At 44.8% G+C, this 20129-nt stretch overlaps 1 protein-coding gene across 2 annotated transcripts; it reads right to left on the bottom strand.

Annotated features, from left to right (window-relative positions):
• Positions 1–3238: 3238 nt before the first annotated feature.
• Positions 3239–18869, bottom strand: SLC20A1 (solute carrier family 20 member 1). 2 transcript variants are annotated; one of them, XM_067704393.1, is made up of 11 exons: positions 18735–18869; positions 16910–17525; positions 16594–16734; positions 16324–16409; positions 11513–11609; positions 8951–9070; positions 7146–7418; positions 6466–7024; positions 5688–5873; positions 5054–5138; positions 3239–4218 (listed from the first exon to the last, which is right to left on the bottom strand). In XM_067704393.1, exons 2-11 carry the CDS (start codon positions 17253–17255, stop codon positions 4057–4059), a joined length of 2055 nt encoding a protein of 684 aa, XP_067560494.1. In that variant the 5' UTR covers positions 17256–17525; positions 18735–18869; the 3' UTR covers positions 3239–4056. The 2 variants fall into 2 exon arrangements, with proteins under 2 accessions (XP_067560494.1, XP_067560493.1); XM_067704392.1 differs by lacking the exon at positions 18735–18869 and adding an exon at positions 17975–18122.
• Between the last annotated feature and the right edge of the window lie 1260 nt (positions 18870–20129).

Here is a 20129-nt window from a genome sequence, read left to right as displayed (position 1 = left end):
TGGATCTGTCCAGTGTGCAAAAGGTCAGCAAGTTATACAATTATGTGCACTTTTCTGTATACAATATATTTCAATTAAAAAAATCTAAATTTCATCTGCAGGAAACTAATTAATTAATTAAATAAAGTGTTTGAGGCTCAGCTTCCAACATTTTACCTTTTCTTCACCGTTGAGAAATAGCTCTGGGAAGTCCCTTCATGTGAAGTTCAGGCGAAGTTCGGGCCAGGCCAGCATCACTTCCTCTGGGACATCCGCATCCTTTTCATCACAACCACCTTCCTCATTTACGCCGACACGCTCACCTTCACTAAAGCGCCTCCGGCTGCCTATCTAGAATCTCTCAAAAAGTAGCAGCATCAACCCTCCCGTGTTCAAATACAACTCAATTCACGTCCACTTTGAATCGTCCAAAGTTATTTGCAGTGTAGTCAGTTTCTGCCACACTGCAAATTACTGCTGCTTTTTGCCATGACGCTTTCAACTTCTTCCAAGCCTCAGCTGAAGCAATCGTACAATCTCCAGTTATAGTACCAATAGCCTGTCCAAACCTGTTAAAATTTGAAATAACCTCTTTGTTGGCTGGATCAATGAAAGTTGCATTTGATGGTAAAAGGCAAGTTTTCGCACTTTCATTCAAGCCCGCAAGAGAACCTGGAACATAATCCAACTGCGGTGCTAACAGCCTACAGCATCTCTTCTACCGCTGGAAACACTACTAAAAAGCTCTGTTGTCAGTGAGTGAACTGAATAATAGCTGAACGGCAACCAGACACCAAGACGACTTTGAAAGAAGCGAACTGAGAGGTCATTCGTTGGGCCTATGTCCATCTGTTCCTCTGGAAATGGGATTTGTGGACCAAAGAGCTAGCATTAAAGTTTGTACTGTACGCGATTCCTCAGTTAAAATATACCATGGCAACTGAAATCTGAACCGTGTTACTGGGGGACTGGTGTTAGTTACCTAAAAACTGTGGTAATGAACGCTGCATTTGGAACCAGGCAAAAAAAACAAGGTACTGAAAACGGGGAGACTAAAATACACTGTGACCTTTGCCCTAGTGAGCCTCGGAACTCTGAGCAATTAGGCCTTTACCACCCGAGATTCTCTCTCAGGAAGCTGCTACAGTAGGGTGTTCTCCCCCAAAACAGGGGAATAAACCAAGAAAAAACAAAAACATGGGCTACAGGAAACAGGAAATCCAACAAAGGAGGTAAAAGAAATTTCCAGAATGGCAGAGGGAAATTTTAGGATGCAGATGTGAAACTTGTCTACACTGGAACAGGTCAGAGGCTGTGAGTGAAGCTTCCCTAAAATATCAGGAACTTTCCTGTTGCTTCTCATAGTCCTAAAAGGGTGACAAGCACTTAATAAAAAAAAAAGGCGGGGGTGGGGCGGTAGAGCTTATTCCAGGGAAAACAAAACGGTCACAGTATATACGTACTATAAGACTCAGCAGGGCTTCCCTGGTGGCCCAGTGGGCCATGGCCGCTGAGCCTGCGCGTCCGGAAAAGACTCAGCAGCTCAGTGACATTTTTAAAACACTCTCAATTTTGATCTTACCAAAATTAAGACCGAATTATACAGCAAAGGTGGGAGGTTAGGGTCTGTGTATGATAACAGGGTTAGACTAGAACTAAACATCATTTTTCACTATGGGACATCAAGAGCTAAACACTGAAAGGGCCAAATAGTAATACAAATACCAAAAGAAAAGCAAGTGGTTGCCTCAGCAAAGAGGGAAATGATGGTGGGAGATCCCTGTTCCATAGAAGCCTTGTTGAATCACTTGAGTACTTTATTATGCATACATGCAACCTTAATGAAAATAGCTTGGATGGGGGGAGAGTAAAAAAAAAAAAAAAAAAAAAAAAAGGCAACATCTAATAACGCCCAAGAGAAACAGGCCAGAGTTCTCACCAGCCTGTGTCCCTGGCCCACAGCAGCTATCACCATACATGGAAATACAGATCCCCTCTGGCCTCTTACTAGCTCTAATGGGGTTCCTCTTCCCCAGATCTAGCTGCTCTTCCTAGAGAAACACATCCTTGGGTCAAGTACTTCCTCAGCTGTCCTCTCCTGGGCCAAGGGGAGAGTCTTGGGGAGAGTCACTACTCTCCAATTAATCACTGGGCAAAGACAGGATCTGGGTTTGTGTGAGGTCACGTAGCACCAGGAAAGGAGGCCAGCGCCAAAACTCAGAGGGTCTCCTGCAGGACCCTCAGTTCTGGGCTTACCGTTAGGTTCCTTTTACCCCAGGCCCCCCCTCCTTCCTCAGTCACATGGCTACCTTCAGCTAGCCTGGGGCTGTCCATTCTCTTTATTTTGGCTGCACCGGGTCTTAGTTGCATGGCACCCGGGATCTTTAGCTGTGGCATGTGGGATCCAGTTCCCCGACCAGGGATCGAACCCGGGCCCCCTTCATTGGGAGCGCGGTGTCTTACCCACTGGACCACCAGGGAAGTCCCTGTCTGTTCTCTTAAGATTAGGAAAGATACAGTTCAGTGTCTTTCATCAGCTACAAAATAATGTTAGGAACTACTGCAAAAGGTCTTGAGAATTAAATGTATATAAAAAGCTTAGTGCAGTGCCTGACATGAAACGGTGAACATTTACTAAGTGAATCCATGGCAGGTATGCAACCAGTGGTCCAATTTCTCAGGCACAGGTCAGGCAAGCATAACCTTATCCTTGTTGCAGTCTGGCTTCTACAAAGCATCTTGCTAAAAGTCTAAGGACAGGACCCATCAATCTAGTTTGCAAAGCCATGCACTTTTGCTTAACTGTCCTGATCAAGCCTAAAAGAGATAATGGGTCAAGACTGAAGAATCCGACACTGAGAATTTTTAAATGAAGCCGAGCTACACACACGAAACACGAACACTCATTTTAGCATTCTAATAGCAAAGCTACAAATAATCTAAGTAAGGGTCTAGTAAGACAAACTAATCCATTCAAACAGGAAAACTTTGTGGCTGTTAAAGACAATGAGTAGATACGTGTTAACGTGGAAATGTCTAGGATGTGCTGGTAAAAAATACTAAACAGTTAGAAATGCCCCATGGAGGAATGTCATGTATATTCTGGGATCACAAGAAACATACCAGGGAGGAGTGGGGAACTTTAAGCTAGAGGGCAGTTCTCACTTGTTAAGATACCACATTCTCCTAAGAATTGCATAAGGCTGACTGATCGGGAGCTCAGATGCTTCAAATATATGAACAAAACCAATGAGACATGTTTTCTAAAAACGGTAGGCTTTTTAATTCAGTTAAGAGGTAGACAGATGAACATGGAAAGCTGGCCCATTTAACTCACCCGAAGTTCATATTCCACTGCATTCATCCATCCCACACTGCCAGAAATCTTAAAGAAATAACCAAGACTGCCAGAAGGATTTTTCTTCCAATTCTTCTTAGCAATCATAGTCAGTGAACTGCTTGCAAAGAAGTTACTACTAACTTAAATTTTCACCGTGTCCAAAGAACCTCGTCCTTGTAAGTAAGAAGTTCACGTATGCCAACAGAACCTGCCACTACCGACAGGAGGGCAGGGTACAAATGACGATTTTTCTAAGAGACTACAAGGGAAGCTTCGGTTACGGTGTGTGCTGTTAAGTCCCTGTGCGTGTTGGGGCAGAAGCTGGTGAAACCAACAAAGCAGAGCACACTGTCAAATGGCTCTGAAGGGTCGTTTTAAAACGACACAAAACAAACAAACAAAAAATCACAAGTTATCTTCAGAGACAACATTAAAACATAATGGAATTGAAGCCTGATACAAAAAGTAGAGAAATATATACAGGAATTCACAGCCCAGAAGGAAAAGGAACCTCAACAGGAACCAGTGGAAACCCGGCTACTTTACATAGCTAATCTTGAGACAAGTCATATTTAGCACAAAAGCAATTATAGCACAAGTAACGCTTCCCTCCCACAGCTCCCAAACTTTAAAGAGACTCCTGTCAGTCCTCTATAACACTGTAATTCATTCTTCAAAGGAACAGGAATGTGTATGGTGGTCCCAAACACTGACCCGAATTTTCATCTCAAACAGCTTCACACTCTGAGGATGACATATTTGAAGACTGCCATGATAGCAGCACTGATAACGCCAGAAATGGGGACTGTGACAAACCAGGCCATAAAAATGTTGCGGAAGAGTCGCCAATCAACAGCCTTTTTGGATCGGAGCCAGCCAACGGACACAACAGAGCCCACCTACGGGAGAAAGCAATCAAGGAAACTGGTTACTGAAGTGCCAGTGGCATTTTGTTAAACAGACCCGTGATTCTTAGGTAGGTAAGGAGCCCCGGACTGCCGGACCGATCCACGAAAGCTGGCTTGTAACAAGACGAAGGGCAATATAAAATCCAGTCACGGAATCCGTGCTAATTGGGGTAAAAGAGGGAAAGAAAACTCCCTTTCCCCTTCTGAGCTGCTGGAATGTAATGAACTACATTAATAATAACAACTGCTTTAATAATAGATTCCTTTAAGTTTTAGGCTTCCCAAAGATTCTAGAGGGAGGCTGCTGTTAGACCTAATAGCCAATCACCCGTAGATCTCTCTGGAAGAAAAAGAATGACTCAAAGGCTCCATGATGAACTAACTTAAAAATTCCCTTAAGGAAGCCAGTTTCTTCCTTTCCCTACAGTTACCCTATGGTTATTAGATGGTCATCAAGCCACCTTAGGACTCAATAAGTTTCTCAGGACTTCAATCCTGAGATGCTCTGAATATATGCTTGCTTCAAATAAACTGCCCTTCAACAAGCCTCACAGACTTGCTGCCTCTATAAAAAGGGGCTTTTGCACCGTTTGGGGAGAAAATATACTATCTGCTTAAATAAAAGTAATAGACGCTAGAAATTGCACAATGTGTATTTACATCCTTAGAGTCAACTTGCCCTAAACTTGTGAACTCTTCAAGACTCCCACGGTATAACACCAAATATCAAAGGAAAAAAACCAAAAAACAAAAAGAACAAAAAAATACCTCTCGACGTATCTACTAAAACCACTCAAAAGACACAGTACCTCTACGTTACACTTACTTTACAATGTGTTGTACTGATGGGAAGGCCAATATTCGATGCAATTACTACAGTGAGGGCAGATGCCAGTTCAATACTGAAGCCGCTGTGGACACAGACAGATCACTTGTCAAGAATGGAACTTAAATTTTGGTAAGTTAGCACTACCCCAAAGTTCACACAATCTTGCTGTGCTCTATCCAGTGACGAAAACTCCACCAACATCTTTAGTCTGCTCTAACTCCTGAAATCTGCTTTAAATCAGGCCATGAGACTGCTCTTCTCTTTTCCAGCATTTGAGGTTTTAAGGTTTTCTGGAAGCCCATTCTTAAAGCTTGCACTTTTACTTTGAATTTAGTAAACATCAGCGTTGGCTCCGTAAAGACAGAGATAAAAGCCAAATGTACATAGCTAGTAAGTCTTAGCACACACGTCTTTCTCAGAAGTTATTTTGTTAAAAAGAGTCCACCGGAGTTGAATAGATAAATTATGTTTAAGGGCCAGACGATAAGGAAAATCTAAAAAGTTCACACCAAAGAGAGAGGAACATCAGGAACTTACACGAACTTGGTTACTTTACGTAGTACCACTGCACAGTATTATGTATCTTAAGAAAATGAGCATTAACCTAATAAGACCTGCTTTACCAACTTACCTAGAGGGTGTGATTGGTGTCAGATCTTTCCCCATGGTCTGGATAACTCTCCTTCCCCAAACCCATAGACCAATACAGATACCAACACCACCATAGAGCAGAAGCCATATTGGTGTTGCTACTTTTGAGGAAACATCTCCCGTGTCATAAACCAGATACAAAGCAACCAGAGGACCGATGGCGTTGCTGCAAGAAAAAGAGGGCAGGGATGATTTTTCAGGCAAAACTAAAACTTGGCAAGAATCTAGTTGTCAATTGATCTACTAAGTTTTCTAAAGCAAAGCTTTCATTAGAAACTGGTCTTTCTTTCAAAGGAAATAAATGGAACCCCAACATACACAACAGAAGAAAATGAGAGCTCTTCTCAGAGGGGAAACGCCACGCATCTGGTGGCCTGTCTTCCTACAGGCCCAACTAAAGCAAATTTTGGGTTCCAATGAACAGGTGACAAACCACAGAACTAGGATTAACCACCTACAAATTCATTCTAGGGGGCAGTGATTCTATCAAAGAACTGGCTCCCATCTCGATAAAAGGCTTCTCTGTGGAAGATATATGTGTTTATCACCTACAGAAACAAACATATTCTTTGTAATCTCTGAAGAAAAAATTTTTCTTCCTGTTTTTTTAAGTCAATTAATTGCTATTACCTCATCCTTTCTGCATTATTCAGTGTCCCACGGGTGGTATAAGTACCAAGGCCACAAGCAGAACCTCATAAAGGGATTAGGCGGCACAAAAATAGCACGAGCAATGCCAAGAATCATAATCGACTGACCTGACGTCATTGCCACCATGGGCGAATGACCCAAAGCAGGCCGTGAGGATCTGCAGGAACTGGAAGAGGAGAGACACTTCTGGTTTGTCCTGGTCACACCATTCTTCTAGAGAGCTGGTGCTTCCTTTTCTGTCGCCCAGACCCATCTCGGCCTTGACACTCACGTCGATCTCGGATGCCGAGTGAATATCAGACACGGCGTTGCAGTAACTGGTGTAACTGTCCATTCGAATTCGCTTCTTGCTGTCTCCGTTAGGCCACGTCAGCTTCTCCATCTCTTCACCCTTCTGTTCACCTTCTTTGGCACGGAATGAATCCAGGGGCATGCCACAAATTGCCATGGTATAGGAAGTGTAGCTATTGTTGCGCCTCAAGGGTTTGTCGCCAGAGTCTCCCATGCAGTCGCCCACCTTGGCAAGATGTAGCTTGTGGAGCAGCTCTTTGTACAAGCCGGAGTCCTTATGCACCGTGTGATACTGATAGTGGCCGCTGGAGTTTATCTGGTTACTGACAGCTTGATTGAACTGAACTAGGTTCCCATTAGGCAACTGCACTGCACCTGGCCAAGACCGAAAGGTTACACTCAATGCCCAGAGCATCAAGTCCGAACACAGAGCCTCGCAGCAGTGCTGCTGACAAAGGGAAATTCGCCTTTCCCCACCCGAGAAGAGTCCACTCACCGTTCATCGTGCCATCTATGCTGGTTTCCTCTTTCAGGTCCACGCTGGGAAGCCTCTCTCGCTCTGGAGCTTCCTCCAGGTCTCCAAGTTTGAACGAGACCGTTCTCTCCTCCACTGCAGCCCGCAGGGGCCCAGTGGCTGCTGACCCTACCTCTGAGACGGGATTCCTGGTTTCGGTATCACTGAGAGACAACTTTGTTTCTTCACGGTCTTCTTTCAAGCTATTCTTTTTTTCCATTAAGGGGCTTTCAGAAGGACTAGACTTGATTTCTCCTAGAAAAGAAGGATGTTTTTGTTTGGTTTTGACCAAACTAACTTGCTCTACATTTCCCCTTTCCCTCACTTCAAAAAAAAAAAAAAATCCTTCTCAAAATAAGACCACATGTAAACTTCAGTGAAAATTCAGGATAATTTTCCTGTCTGCTTTATTTGCTGTATCGCTTAATCTCTCACTTGGGAAGAAACCAGCGATACAAATGCAGAACACCCTATTACTAGGGGTTGCAAAGTTTTTTTCAGTGAAGGGCCAGATGGTAAAAATCTTTTAGGCTCTGTGGACTCTGCTATAAATTCTTGTTCTTTATAGAACCCTTCACAAATGTAGAAACCATCCTGAGCTTCCTGCTGACCCCTTCTTGAGGGGAAAGGAGCTCAAGCGTGGGGCTGACAGATAACTAAAAATTCTGACTGCATCTAGTGCACGTCCTTTTTAAAAAGTGGCCCCAAATTTCAGTCTGTGAGTTCAAGCAAAATGACACAGCTCAACGCAGGCAACTGAAGGTGACTTGAATTTCCACCTCTAGAAAACAAAGACATGTGCCTTATGGTTCAAGTTCCATGACCAGGTGGGAACGTTTTCTGCCTCTGCACCAATGCCCAGTCTGTTTCCGTGTTCATTCAGGAATCCCGGTCAAGCTACCAACCAGGGTACAGAACATTAGCAAGACCTGTCTCATCTTCTCCCAGACTGAGGGAGAATCAAGGTCACGAAGTCCTGAAGGCCGCCAGACTAGCGCAGAGCCTCTCGGAGGCTCCGGAACACAGCTGCATGACGCAGCACTCTCCCGGTGCCACTGCAGTCTGTGCAGCCCTGCGCTTCTTCAAAGAACAAACTTATATCACCACCCGAGCATTTGCAGATGAAAAGGGCGGAAAAAGATCGTCTCAGGAGAGTTCAAGTAGTAAGGGAAGGAATACAAGATTTAATTAAGACCTATACTAACCAGAATGTATGCCATATTTGATTATACTGAAATACTACATACAGTAATGGTCTAAATGATCCCTTCATGACACCCTGAAAATGTCTACCTCTGGAATCTGTGCTCCAATTCTGAAAATGAACCAAATCTGAAGTCAGATAATATAGTAGCATAGCTCTGAATATCTGAATCTGAAGGCGCTGGTTTTGGTAAATGTTTCCTGTGAAAATATTTCATACCTACCTTTTATTTTTCATTAAGGTATCCTCATCCTTCTCAATTAATGTAGACTACAACTTCTCTGTATTTATCTAGCATGTCACTGGCAAGTGATCAAGGTACAGTAAAAAAAAGAAAAAACAGATTAAGTGCCTAGCTTGTCTGGCGGCCCAAATAAGGTCAAATACGCCTTATGACTAGGTCTCAGGTCATTTTAAGTTAATAAGAACGTAGTTTGGACAATAAACCTACATCCGCAAATTTCCATGTAAATTTTCTGGCTTTACCAATCTATCCAAGTAGCAGATTTTTACAGACGGCTACACACAAAGAAGCAAGCACAGCATTACTAGTTAAGATTTTCTGCTACAACGTGTTACTTACGTTCAATTTTTCTCTTCATCCTGGGACATACAAAGAACCAGACGATAAGGGCACAGAAAACTGCACATCCCACCGAGATGAGGATGGTACCCCACAGAGGAAGTTTGTCAAAGCCCAGCACTAGGAGATAAAATGGTGCATCTTGAAAACCCCAGGGCAACTGCCCCCCTGTAATAACGTGTCAACCCTCCTCTGGGGACTCTGGGGTTCCCCAAGCCAGCCCATCACCCTTTATAGCTGTTGCCAGCCTTAGGTCCACAGGATTACTGTGTTCGTGGCTATACAAATCTGGGAGAAAAATCCCATAGCATGTGAAATCCACCAGTCTGGCCTACTTTAAACACCTGCTAGACTGACATCTCCCAAGCTCCTTCACATACTAGGCTTTTTCCTTTCTTTGCTTTAGAAGACAGATTACTACACTGAGCAACTGCAACTAGCTATGAAAATAAACGGAAGCTTTCCACTGCCCAGCCTCCAGATGGGAGCGGCCACACCTTATGTTTGCACATAAGATTTTAACGTTAAGAAAGGAAAGTGCCCCAGTCGTCACATTTCTCCTACTGATGTAATCAGTTCTCTGTGGAAGTTATCACATCCAAGCAAAATCCTTTAGAGCAAGATTATCTCTTAGGACGCATTATCAAACTAAGATACATTTATCTATCAAGGGATAAGAATAGTTCAAAGGGCTGTCTTTCACAAAAAGAAAATAGTAGAGTGGTAATCACACTAACAAGCGACATCTTAAACAGAGACATGCCTACTTCTCACATGGCTCAAGGATCATTAACTAGTCACCTGGTTATCACTTAAATGCCAACAGCCTCCAAGCCACTCGTCTATATTTAATGACAGAAGCAAAGCACTAGAGAACACTACTTAAACCTAAAGGATGTTATAATGATCTGTGGTTTATCCAAGAACAGCTTAGTTCCTTGTGGTTGTTTTGCATATTAGGAATTACTTATAAAATGGAAATTCTATTGTTCCTCAAAATGATTCGTATTTAAAAATCAGATATAAATCGAGGCCCCTTCAAAACCAAAGTTCTGTGATGACTAAATCTTTCCATTTTAATTCCTGCTATCAATTCTAATCATGCAGTTAGTCACACAAACTAAAATATACATGAAATTTAATCAATCTCTGTATCACAATTTAAATTTGCCTACGTTCCAAGTCAAAAAAGGAAAATGAGACTGGTTCTTTCTTGTAAATGATCGACCAAAGGACAGGACAAAAATACCCACATTCCCTTTTCAAAGACGACTGAAAATGCAAGTTTCTAATTTCACTGAACTATGAGCTTTGCTGCTACCACATAAAACATCAGTGCTTAGAGCCTCACGGAGCCTTTTTTAGTTTAACATGAAGAAGCCAATTTAAAACAGAATGGAAAGGCAGCAGGCAAGCTTTCCTTTGCCTGTAGCATTTGGTAAGGAGGCTGGTATCCCCTAAATAAGATCAATATCCTCATAAAGTTGTCTGATTTCTTTCCTGATTATTCTAACAAAGACATGGTTAAAAATACTTAGCTAACTCCAATTTTGGTCAGTGACTTATTACTTCAGTGAGGTTTCCAAAGCAAGTTACAATCCATCAGTCAGAAATGGAATCAATTTGGTGGGCCACAATGAGCATTTTAAAAAGCTAAAAAGAATACTTGCAAATATGACTGCATAGCACATAGTAAGGTTAAGTAGCTTCAACATACTATTCCAGTTCTCTTTCCCTCTCTCCCCCTCCCTCTCTAAGTATGTGTGTGCTGGGCAGCAATGTACAATGTCTTTCTTCCAGTGTGTCACAACAGTCAAAAGATTGAAAGCCACTGACTTGACGGATCAAAGGCCATCAGGCCAAATGAACCTAGACAGGAAAACTGACTGATCAAGACATGTACTGTCCTGTCTGACAAGTTACAGGTTATCAATCTTTTTCAATTGCTAAATGAAACACGTATCACAATTTAATCCATGCTTTGCCTGTGTTCCAACATAAAAGTAATCAACATTTCAATCTTTATATTCTCACAAATATTTTTCCTCTTAGCTGCATGAATTCTTCTTCCAAGTGCACTTAGGGCAGGTGTTAAACATCCCAACTCTTCTCATTCAAGCAGATTCAGGGGAGTAAATTTAGAAACAAAAAGGAGCTCCACTTGGGAGAGAAAAATGAGAATATCCAGCAAACCAGTCCTAAATGACTGATTATCGAAGACCAAGTATAACTAATGACTCTTCAGTAGTCGAGGTAACATCAATTCCGGTATTTTTAGCATAGATAGGAAAGAGGGAGGGAGAAGATCAAATTATCGGTGGATCCTGTGAAGACTAAAGAGTAAAGGTCTGTAGTGATTTAGAATCTGAGCAGGTCTCTTTGGTTGAAAAACTATCTAGGTTAACTCAGCATACACTAGCCTGCAGCCTTCTGAAATGGGCGCAGGCCAGCCACCTTCTAGGAGATTTCAGCCCTGTAAACAAAAAGGGGTAAATTGGGCATTTAATGCAAGTTTTAGAAACAACTTTCAATTCACATTTAAATATTCTGATATGTACTTACAAGGTGCTCCAGTGTACATGATGGAAAAGAGGTTGATTCCAACTGTGCAGGCATAGAACACTGGCAAAGCTCGCAACCCGTTAGGAACCGGATCTGCCTGTAAAATACCATCATCATTAAGCTCAAGATCTTAAAAGCTGTAAAAACTTAACCCATTTCCATAGAACCTTATCAAAGGGCAGCTTCAGGAATTAGTTCCAATAACTATCTCCCCATAGTAGTTTCCAAGGCCAGATGGTCTTTTCCTACATTTGCTCCTGGAAGTTCCCCTACCAAGGCTGATCTCATCTTCTACATCCATCTGAATTTAAGTTTGTGTTTGCTTTAATGTTTGGGGGTTGGTTAGGTTTTTGTTGCCGTTATTGTTTTTTTTTTTTTTGGCTTCGTTGCATCTTTGTTGCTGCGCTTGGGTTTTCTCCAGTTGTGTCGAGCGGGGGCTACTCTTTGTTGCGGTGTGCGGGCTTCTCATTGCGTTGGCTCCTCTTGTTGCACAGCATGGGCTCTAGACATGAGGGCTTCAGGAGTTGTGGCACGCAGGCTCAGTAGTTGTGGCTCGCAGGCTCTAGAGCACAGGCTCAGTAGTTGTGGCGCACGGGCTTAGCTGCTCTTAGCTGCTCCGTGGCATATGGGATCTTCCCGGACCAGGGCTCAAACCCGTGTCTCCTGCATTGGCAGGCGGATTCTTAACCACTGAGCCACCAGGGAAGTCCCTGTTGCTGTTATTCTTAACAAGGCTACCTATTACTAGTGACTGGTGATGTCCTGAATGATCAGTTTCAACCCCCAGTGCTCTAAGGTACCTCATGTCCAGATAAAATCTGAGCACACACCTGAAAATGTACTATATAAGAGAGATCAAGAAACAGACTATGAGATATTACATTTCTTACCTGACTTTATACCCGCAATGACTTTTCAAAAACAAAACATGTAGGAGAATATACCAGCAACAACCATCTTATCTAGACATTTGATAAATATGCCACAACTAGTGATTTACCAAAGTGCTAAGATAAAAATCAATCGTACACTAGGTCACCTCCTCATTTAACAGACTGTGCCAAGCACTAAAATATGGGAGTGAATGAGACAAAGTTCCTGCTCTCACAGAACTGACACTTACATTCTAGTACAGAATCATGCTATGAAGAAAAAAGAAGGGGAAGGAGGCCGTGATGGAAGGAGGCGCACACTTTAATTCTTGGAGGTGGCGCGGGAGATACTCCAAAGACCATCAGTGGAACAAAGACACAAATGTGTTAGGTCAACAAGCCATAAGCCAGGTACACACGCAGGGGTAGAAAAAGAGCAGCCAGAGAGCAGGCTACCTGGAGGGCAGACTATCCCAGAGACGTCAGAAAGTACAAAGACCCTGAGGCAAACACCTGAATTGTCTGAGGAACAGCAAGGAGGCCAGTGTGACTGGAAACAAGAGTTAAAAACAAGAGCACAGATCTGAATACATGAGAAGGCTGAACTTCAAAGATGTGGTTAGCCCAAAGGTTTAATGCTATCTTGAATCACAATCCAATGGAAAATCTTGGGGAGGAACAGACAAGGAGAAGAATCAAATACATCAGAAGAGTGAGGTAATGGCTTAAGATCAAGGAAACGGAAAGTAGAGGTGCCATTCCAAATCAGCAGAGATGGGCGCTTGACAAAAACCACTCTGAATATTACCTTCCCTATCCGTAGTTTAAGAGAATGCTACAGGTAGGGAATTGGTCAAAACAAAAATAGCCAATAAAACCTAAGCATTAGGGCTTCCCTGTTGGCGCAGTGGTTAAGAATCCACCTGCCAATGCAGGGGACACAGGTTCAAGCCCTGGTCCGGGAAGATCCCACATGCCGCAGAGCAACTAAGTCTATGCGCCACAACTACTGAGCCTGCGCTCTAGAGCCCGCACGCCACAACTACTGAAGCCTGCGCGCCTAGAGTCTGTGCTCTGCAACAAGAGAAGCCACTGCAATGAGAAGCCCGCACACGACAACGAAGAGTAGCCCCCGCTCGCTACAAGTAGAGAAAGCCCACGTGCAGCAACAAAGACCCAACGCAGCCAAACATTAATTAATTTAAAAAAAAAAAAAAAAACTCATCATCTCTGAGTAACTCAACCATGCGTGTCCCACCCCAAGGGTAGTCGGTAAGGTTATGAACCTGAGGTGTATATACATTTTTCTTCTAAGAACTCTCTGTGCTTTTAAGAAATTCTCCAAGAAACCAAAGACCACCCCCCGAAATCAAAATCCATAAGGGTTCTAGACATTTGTGGGGGCTTCTCTTTCTCCCTTTTGCTACCTCCAAACTCCTCTTAGCCACTCCCCCAAGAGGTAACCAGGGCTAACATTTTATTGAATGTTGACCACCATATGACTCACCTAACACTTAAAACTTTACCTATAAGTAAATATCTCATCATCCAGTTATATGGGATGGGAAAGGGGGTCTTCATAACCCATTTTCAACCATAATAGTTCATTTTTTATACATCGGACATTCCAGTAAACTAAAGAAAAAAGTTCCTGAGTTTGAAAAGATACCCTAGATATATTTAATGAGATTCCTGACAGAAGGGAGAATGCTGAAAGGCCCACTTTCTTTGACTAGAATTTAAACACTCAACAGGAAAACTCCCTTTTCCCCTTATTCCTTGTTTATTGTCCCAATCCTTAACCTCCACTCTGCTTTTTCCTACTAGACTACCCAACACCCTTGGAACATTCAGAAAATTGAAAATTTTTAAAAGCACTTTTAATGTTAATTTCCAAAACAGAATCTTTAGTTGGAAAGTATCTTAATGGTCAAATATTTAGATTTTAACAGCCAAGACCACCAAAGGTTACTAGTGTAAAGATGTTTTCTTGAGACTTAAAATCTAACAGTAACCAGAAATATTCAGCCTCATCACCTAAAAATTCATCTGTTATTGGTAGATTAAACACAAGAGTACGTGCCTGCCTGTGTGTGTGTGTGTGCGGGTAGATTCTCAAAGTCCATATTGAATAGTTTTAAACACTATTCCAATCATTCTTTTTTTTTTTTTAATATTTATTTATTTTGGCTGTGCCGGATCTTAGTTGCAGCACACAGGATCTCTTAGTTGTGGCATGCGGACTTCTTAGTTGCGACATGCGAACTCTTTAGTTGCAGCATGCGTGCGTGATCTAGTCCCCTTGACCAGGGATTGAACCCGGGCCCCCTGCATTGGGAGCACAGAGTCTTACCCACTGGACCACCAGGGAAGACCTATTCCAATCATTCTTGATCATGTCCATCCTCATACCCCATGAGGAATATATAATTAAGAAGTTCATATATCTAACTTAAGGTCTCTAACTGAGGATAAAGACGCCTGGCATGCATTCCCCAAATGAGAGTTCTGGGGACCTGAAAATCCCACTTTGCACCTGAAAGCATGACCATTCCTCCTCCAGAAAAGAAGTTTGTTTGGGCTTGAGACACACAAAGCCTCTGGAACAATCTGTCTCTCAATAATCCACAAAGGCCCGGTGTAAACCTTTATGAGCACAAATCCACAACAGGGGATCCCAGCAATCCTCCTGCTTCTCTGGTAAGGAGCAAGCTATACAGCTCTCAAAGTACAAAGAGTTCTGACCCCTGACTACTACTAAGCCTCAAAGGGAAGCCTCACGTTATCACATTCCACAGCTGTGGGGAGTAGGAGGGTAGGTGCTATTCACTAACCACTTGCTAAACAAGACAATGCCAAACTCTGAGTCTGTTGATATCAACCAACTGTTTACTCTCAAATTATACCAAGCTATAGAGGTTTCAAGTTTTCAAAGTATTACGCTGCTATCTTTTGCCAGACTCAGGCCATGGTAAATAGTGATTAGTGAGTCACTTTACCAGTTACTGAATTTCTATAGAAAATATCCTTCCCTAGAGAAGCTCAGAACTAGACCAAACAAACGGTTCTGAATACATTCTTACCCCTTGGGATTAAGCTACCTATCTCCCTTCACTCAGATTTCTTCAGTTCAGAAGAATTTTTAAGAACTTACAATGGACCGTTAAGAGCCATTCACCTCAGGAAAAGGACAACTTTGTTTCCTGAGAAAAAAGCATTTATTCTTACTGTAACTCAGTCCAACGACAACATCCCTTGTTGTCTACATTTATTTTGGAGCCAGCATCAGACTTCTTGATTAAAAAAAAATGCTATCAGGTCCCTCAAAAGGGATTTTCAAATGGACAGGAAATTAAATGGCTGTCTGGAATTTTTTTTTTTTTTTTGCCAAGAAAAACAAAACGAGAATTACCTTTACTGGTTCCTTTTTACCTATTCTGAGCTATTAGAGTCAAGTCACTGTGAGAGGTAGCGTGTCCACCATGAAGCTTACAAGCTGGTTTCGATAATCAACACTCTACAAATAACTATGTGGGGACCCAAACGACTCCACTTTAACTGGCAGCTAAGAAAATGTCACCCAGGACACTGTGATTTGTTGAACCCTAAGCTTACAATGCAGACTGGCCTGCATATGACAGTGATTTGAGGTAGTAATCTGCATACAGGTCAACAAAGCCACTCCAAATACATTTCCTTAATTTTTTCTTTCAGTCTCGGCACGCTATAGTGTTATTTTTTCCTTCCCAAATGACTTCTTGGGTATTGAAAACCTGCTTCTTTCAGAAAATTCAACATACGAGAGGAATACAAAACAAAGAATTTTTCTAACTTTCCAAGGCCACACTCCTACACACCGATCACATTTGCAATAATGCTATCGGTTTGAACACCACTGAGTGTGACTTAGTACAGGTCATGGGGGGAGAGAAAGATTACCTTACGGAGGATGAATGCACGAACAAGGAAGAATAAAATTCCAGACATAATACCAGAAAGCAGCGGTGAGACGAACCAAGACATCACTGGAATAGAACACAGTAAGAAAAAAATGTCAACTAATGGAAATCAGGAACCAAAACACACTTTAAATTTTAGTCCTCTCGTTTCAAAACTTTAGCCCATCCCTCCAATTTTACATCATTTTCTCCCATACACAACGCCATGGTAACACGACAAGAATAAAAAGCCTTTTAGAATTAAACATACCAATTTTTATCAGTTCTGACCACTTGACCCCCTCCTGCCCCTTCGCCACCAGGGAGAAACCAATGGTTGCACCAACGATACAATGGGTTCCAGAAATGGGAAGCTTCAAAAACGAAGCCACTAGTTGCCACACAGCAGAACCTGAAACACATGAAGTTTTATTAAGTACGTGACAAAAGTGACAAATTCCATTATGTACGAAGTGCATATTACTGAATGTAATACTCTGAATCGAGGCAGAGCACAAGAATGGAACTACCCATGATAAGAATTTCCTCACCCGCCACTATCAGGACAACACGAATAAAAAACTTACCAAACATCGCACTGACAGAGCCGGCCATCAGCAGCTCTTGTGTCGAGTTGTACATCTCCACGTCAATCAAGCCCTTCCTGATGGTCTCGCTCACTTTGGCCCCCAGCAGGACGGAGCCCACTGTCTCAAAGATACTAGCTAGGATGCAGGCTTGCTTCAGGGTCACTACACCTGATCCCACGGCTGTACCAAACGAATTTGCTACATCATTGGCTCCCACGGAGAATGCCAGGACAAATGCAATAACGAAGCCCAGGACGAGCATCCATAGGTAGTCCACCAATGGACCAGAAGCGGCAGTAGCAGCAATAGTAGTGGCAATCAGCGTTGCCATGGTAGATGCCATTCTCTAGAGTAGTGGTTCTTTAATTAATCAGAGAATTACTGAGCGGTTTTCGAGATGTGTAAACAGAATATGAGGTATCAAAAATGCTATAATAAATAATATATATTATATAAAATTAAATACTGTAAACTACGGCACAGAAACCGAGCTGGGGAGTTACTGCTATACGCTGCGTATGGGCATCTGTTGTCTGGGGTTTCTTTGGCTCTGGAGGGCTAGAAGCACGGAGCAGAATTCCATGGCGGAGAAGAGAAAGGACGCAAGTTCATCCTGGAAGGGGGGATGGATAACAATAGCAGCGCGCCCTTGCGGTCCCGCACCCCGCGACGGCCCACCGGGACTGGGGGCCCCGGCCGTGCCCGCCGCCCGCGATCCGGTGTCCCGCACCCCAAGCAGAACGCGCCGGGCGGCGGGCACGTGGCGCAGGGGACCACCTCGGCCCGCGCGCGCCCAGCCCGGCCCCCGCGCCGCCGGCCCGCGCGCGCCCTCCCCGCGAAAAGCGGAAAAGAGCCGTTCCCGCGCGCGCCTCCCGGGGACCGCCAAAAAGGCCCGCGGGCGGGCGGACGGGGTGGCATGGGGGAGGGTGGGGGAGGGAGGCGGGCAGCGCCGAAAGCAGAACCCCACCGCGCCGCCGGCCCCGGCCCAGCCCCCGCGCCGCCGCGTCCGCGCCGGGCCCCGGGGAGAAGAAAGAGCCTTTCCAAGGTGGCGCCGCCACTCACCAAAGGAAACGAAGGGCCGAGCGGGAGACGAGGTCCAGGCTGCGGCGGCGGGCTAGGGCCACGGACGCACGCACCTGCTGTCGGCGAGCACACGGCCTGGCCTGGGGCGGAGGCTCTGGGGATGGCTCGGCGGGGCTGGCAACCCACCCAGGAAGCAGCCGCGGACGCCTCAGCAGCCGAGAAGGAAAAGCACTCAGCACGCGACGGCAGCCATCACTCCAGCAGCGTACTCCGCCTGCCTCTACTTATAGCCGTCGCCGCGCACCGCGTGACCAGCCGCGCCTCGCGCCGCCCAGGAGCCCCGCCCCCGGGATGACGCAGCCCCAGCTAACCCGGCGGCCCGGCCGGATGAGCCCGACCGCGGCGATCATTGGCCCGCCCCGCGCTGGCGGCCACGCCCCCAGAGGGTAGCCTGTCCACGTGGGGAGGGCCGGCCTCCTCCCTGCGGCCTTGCCCTGGTGTCCTGGCACCTTCTGGCCGCGCCTGCTGGTTAGCGGCGGAGGCCGCGGGGCACCCTCACCCTGCCGCTGGAGGTTGTCAAGCGGGGATTGTAGAGGCCGCGACCAAGGTCATAGTTCCTCCCGCGCGAGCCCAGTTTTACGGAGCTGGCCGCGCCTCAAGCCGCACTTTCAGCGCACTTGCGACCTGCCGCATCCGGAGGCCACACCTGGCCGAGTTCCCTCCCTCCCGTCCTCCCGGTGACGCTGCAGGAGAGCTCGCGCCCCGGGGCTCCGAATCCATTCCCGGCACGTTGTCGCACCTGTGACTTGCCATTGGCCAGACAGGCACTGTCCCTCGCCGGGGGAGGGAAAGGGCTCACGTGGTCGCTTTACTCCAGCAGTCATGCACTTGGGTGAAAACAGACTGAGCAGTCACGAGAACCAGGTCGTCTCCCAGTCATGGCGCAGAGCCCCAGGGCGGCTGCGAGTCGTCAGTTTCCCCGTGGCAGAGCTGCGTTTTCTGCGCCGCAGCTGTGGCGCGTGGGGAAGGACACTGCTCCGGATTCAAATCCTGACTCCTGCTCGCTGCAGCGTGTCACCTTGAGCGACTTCCAGATCTCTCTGACTGCGCTCTCGGGAATGTAAATTGTTAACAATCCCTACCTACCTGGTAGCGGGGATTAAGTGAGTTAACGTGTGTGAATGTGACTAGAACTCAGTAGGAGTTCAGTGAATGCTAATTTCGTCCTGCTCTTTCCGTGAATATTCCTGTTTTAGAATGTAGAAAAGGTTGTAAGGGTGTTCTCTTTGCATCCCGGAAGCTTTCCTATTTTGAGACATTGATTTCTGGTCCCCCTACGTGGTATATAATGTAGTTTTGACATTAGTGAGATTTTCTCTGCACATTTAGGGGCATTTCACTATTTGGCTTAAGTTCAAGACGAACCATTCATGCCAAGGGAGATTAAGGTCATGGTCTCTTGTCAGGGTTGTCGTGAGATTAAAGAATTCCCAACAGAAATATTTACCAGGCTTAGAATGTTCTGGAGCCCTCCCCACCTTTTGCCATCTCTAGCAGCTGGGCACTGATTAGCAGGAACGAAGACGTTGTAAATCGTTGCTATGTCCGGGTCATCTATGGAGGCGTAAACTCCACCGGAGTATCCTCTGACCTGCCTAGAAAATCTGGTGGAGTTATATGAGTAACTTACAAAACTCTAAGTCCGAAGGTCATGTCCAAAAAGAAGAAAGTGCGTGTCCAGGAGCACTGACCCTGGGGTGCAAATCTGATGTAATTCTGACACCTTAAATTGTACTCCTCCTTCCACCTTTACTTCATTTCAAGGTTATGAAAAAAAAATAAAGGACTGGTCTGTTAAAGGTCCTTAGTGTTCTGCCACTGAAAATGATAATTTTCAAAGCAGTTATTAAGGCAATTGCCTGGAACTTTTCCCAGTATGTGTTTTTTGCATTCTGTCCTTTCTGTCTACTTTTGCTGGCCTGTGGTACTAGCTCTTTAAGTGGGCAAACACTTGCTGGACAATGTCTATTGAAGGCCGTGGGGCAGCCGTGGGGCATATCTATCAAGGCAAGAGCACATTCCAGGCCTCCTGGGGTGGGTTGAGGAGAGTGCCAGGGCAGAGATTCAGGAGATGCCCCTTGTGACACAAATGAATTCTGTGAACATCTTCAGGCTCTAGAAGGGTTCTACCCTT

Source organism: Pseudorca crassidens, chromosome 14 (assembly GCF_039906515.1).
Source record: "Pseudorca crassidens isolate mPseCra1 chromosome 14, mPseCra1.hap1, whole genome shotgun sequence".
NCBI classification, from domain to species: Eukaryota; Metazoa; Chordata; class Mammalia; order Artiodactyla; family Delphinidae; genus Pseudorca; species Pseudorca crassidens.
This window is presented reverse-complemented; position numbering and strand designations above follow the sequence as displayed.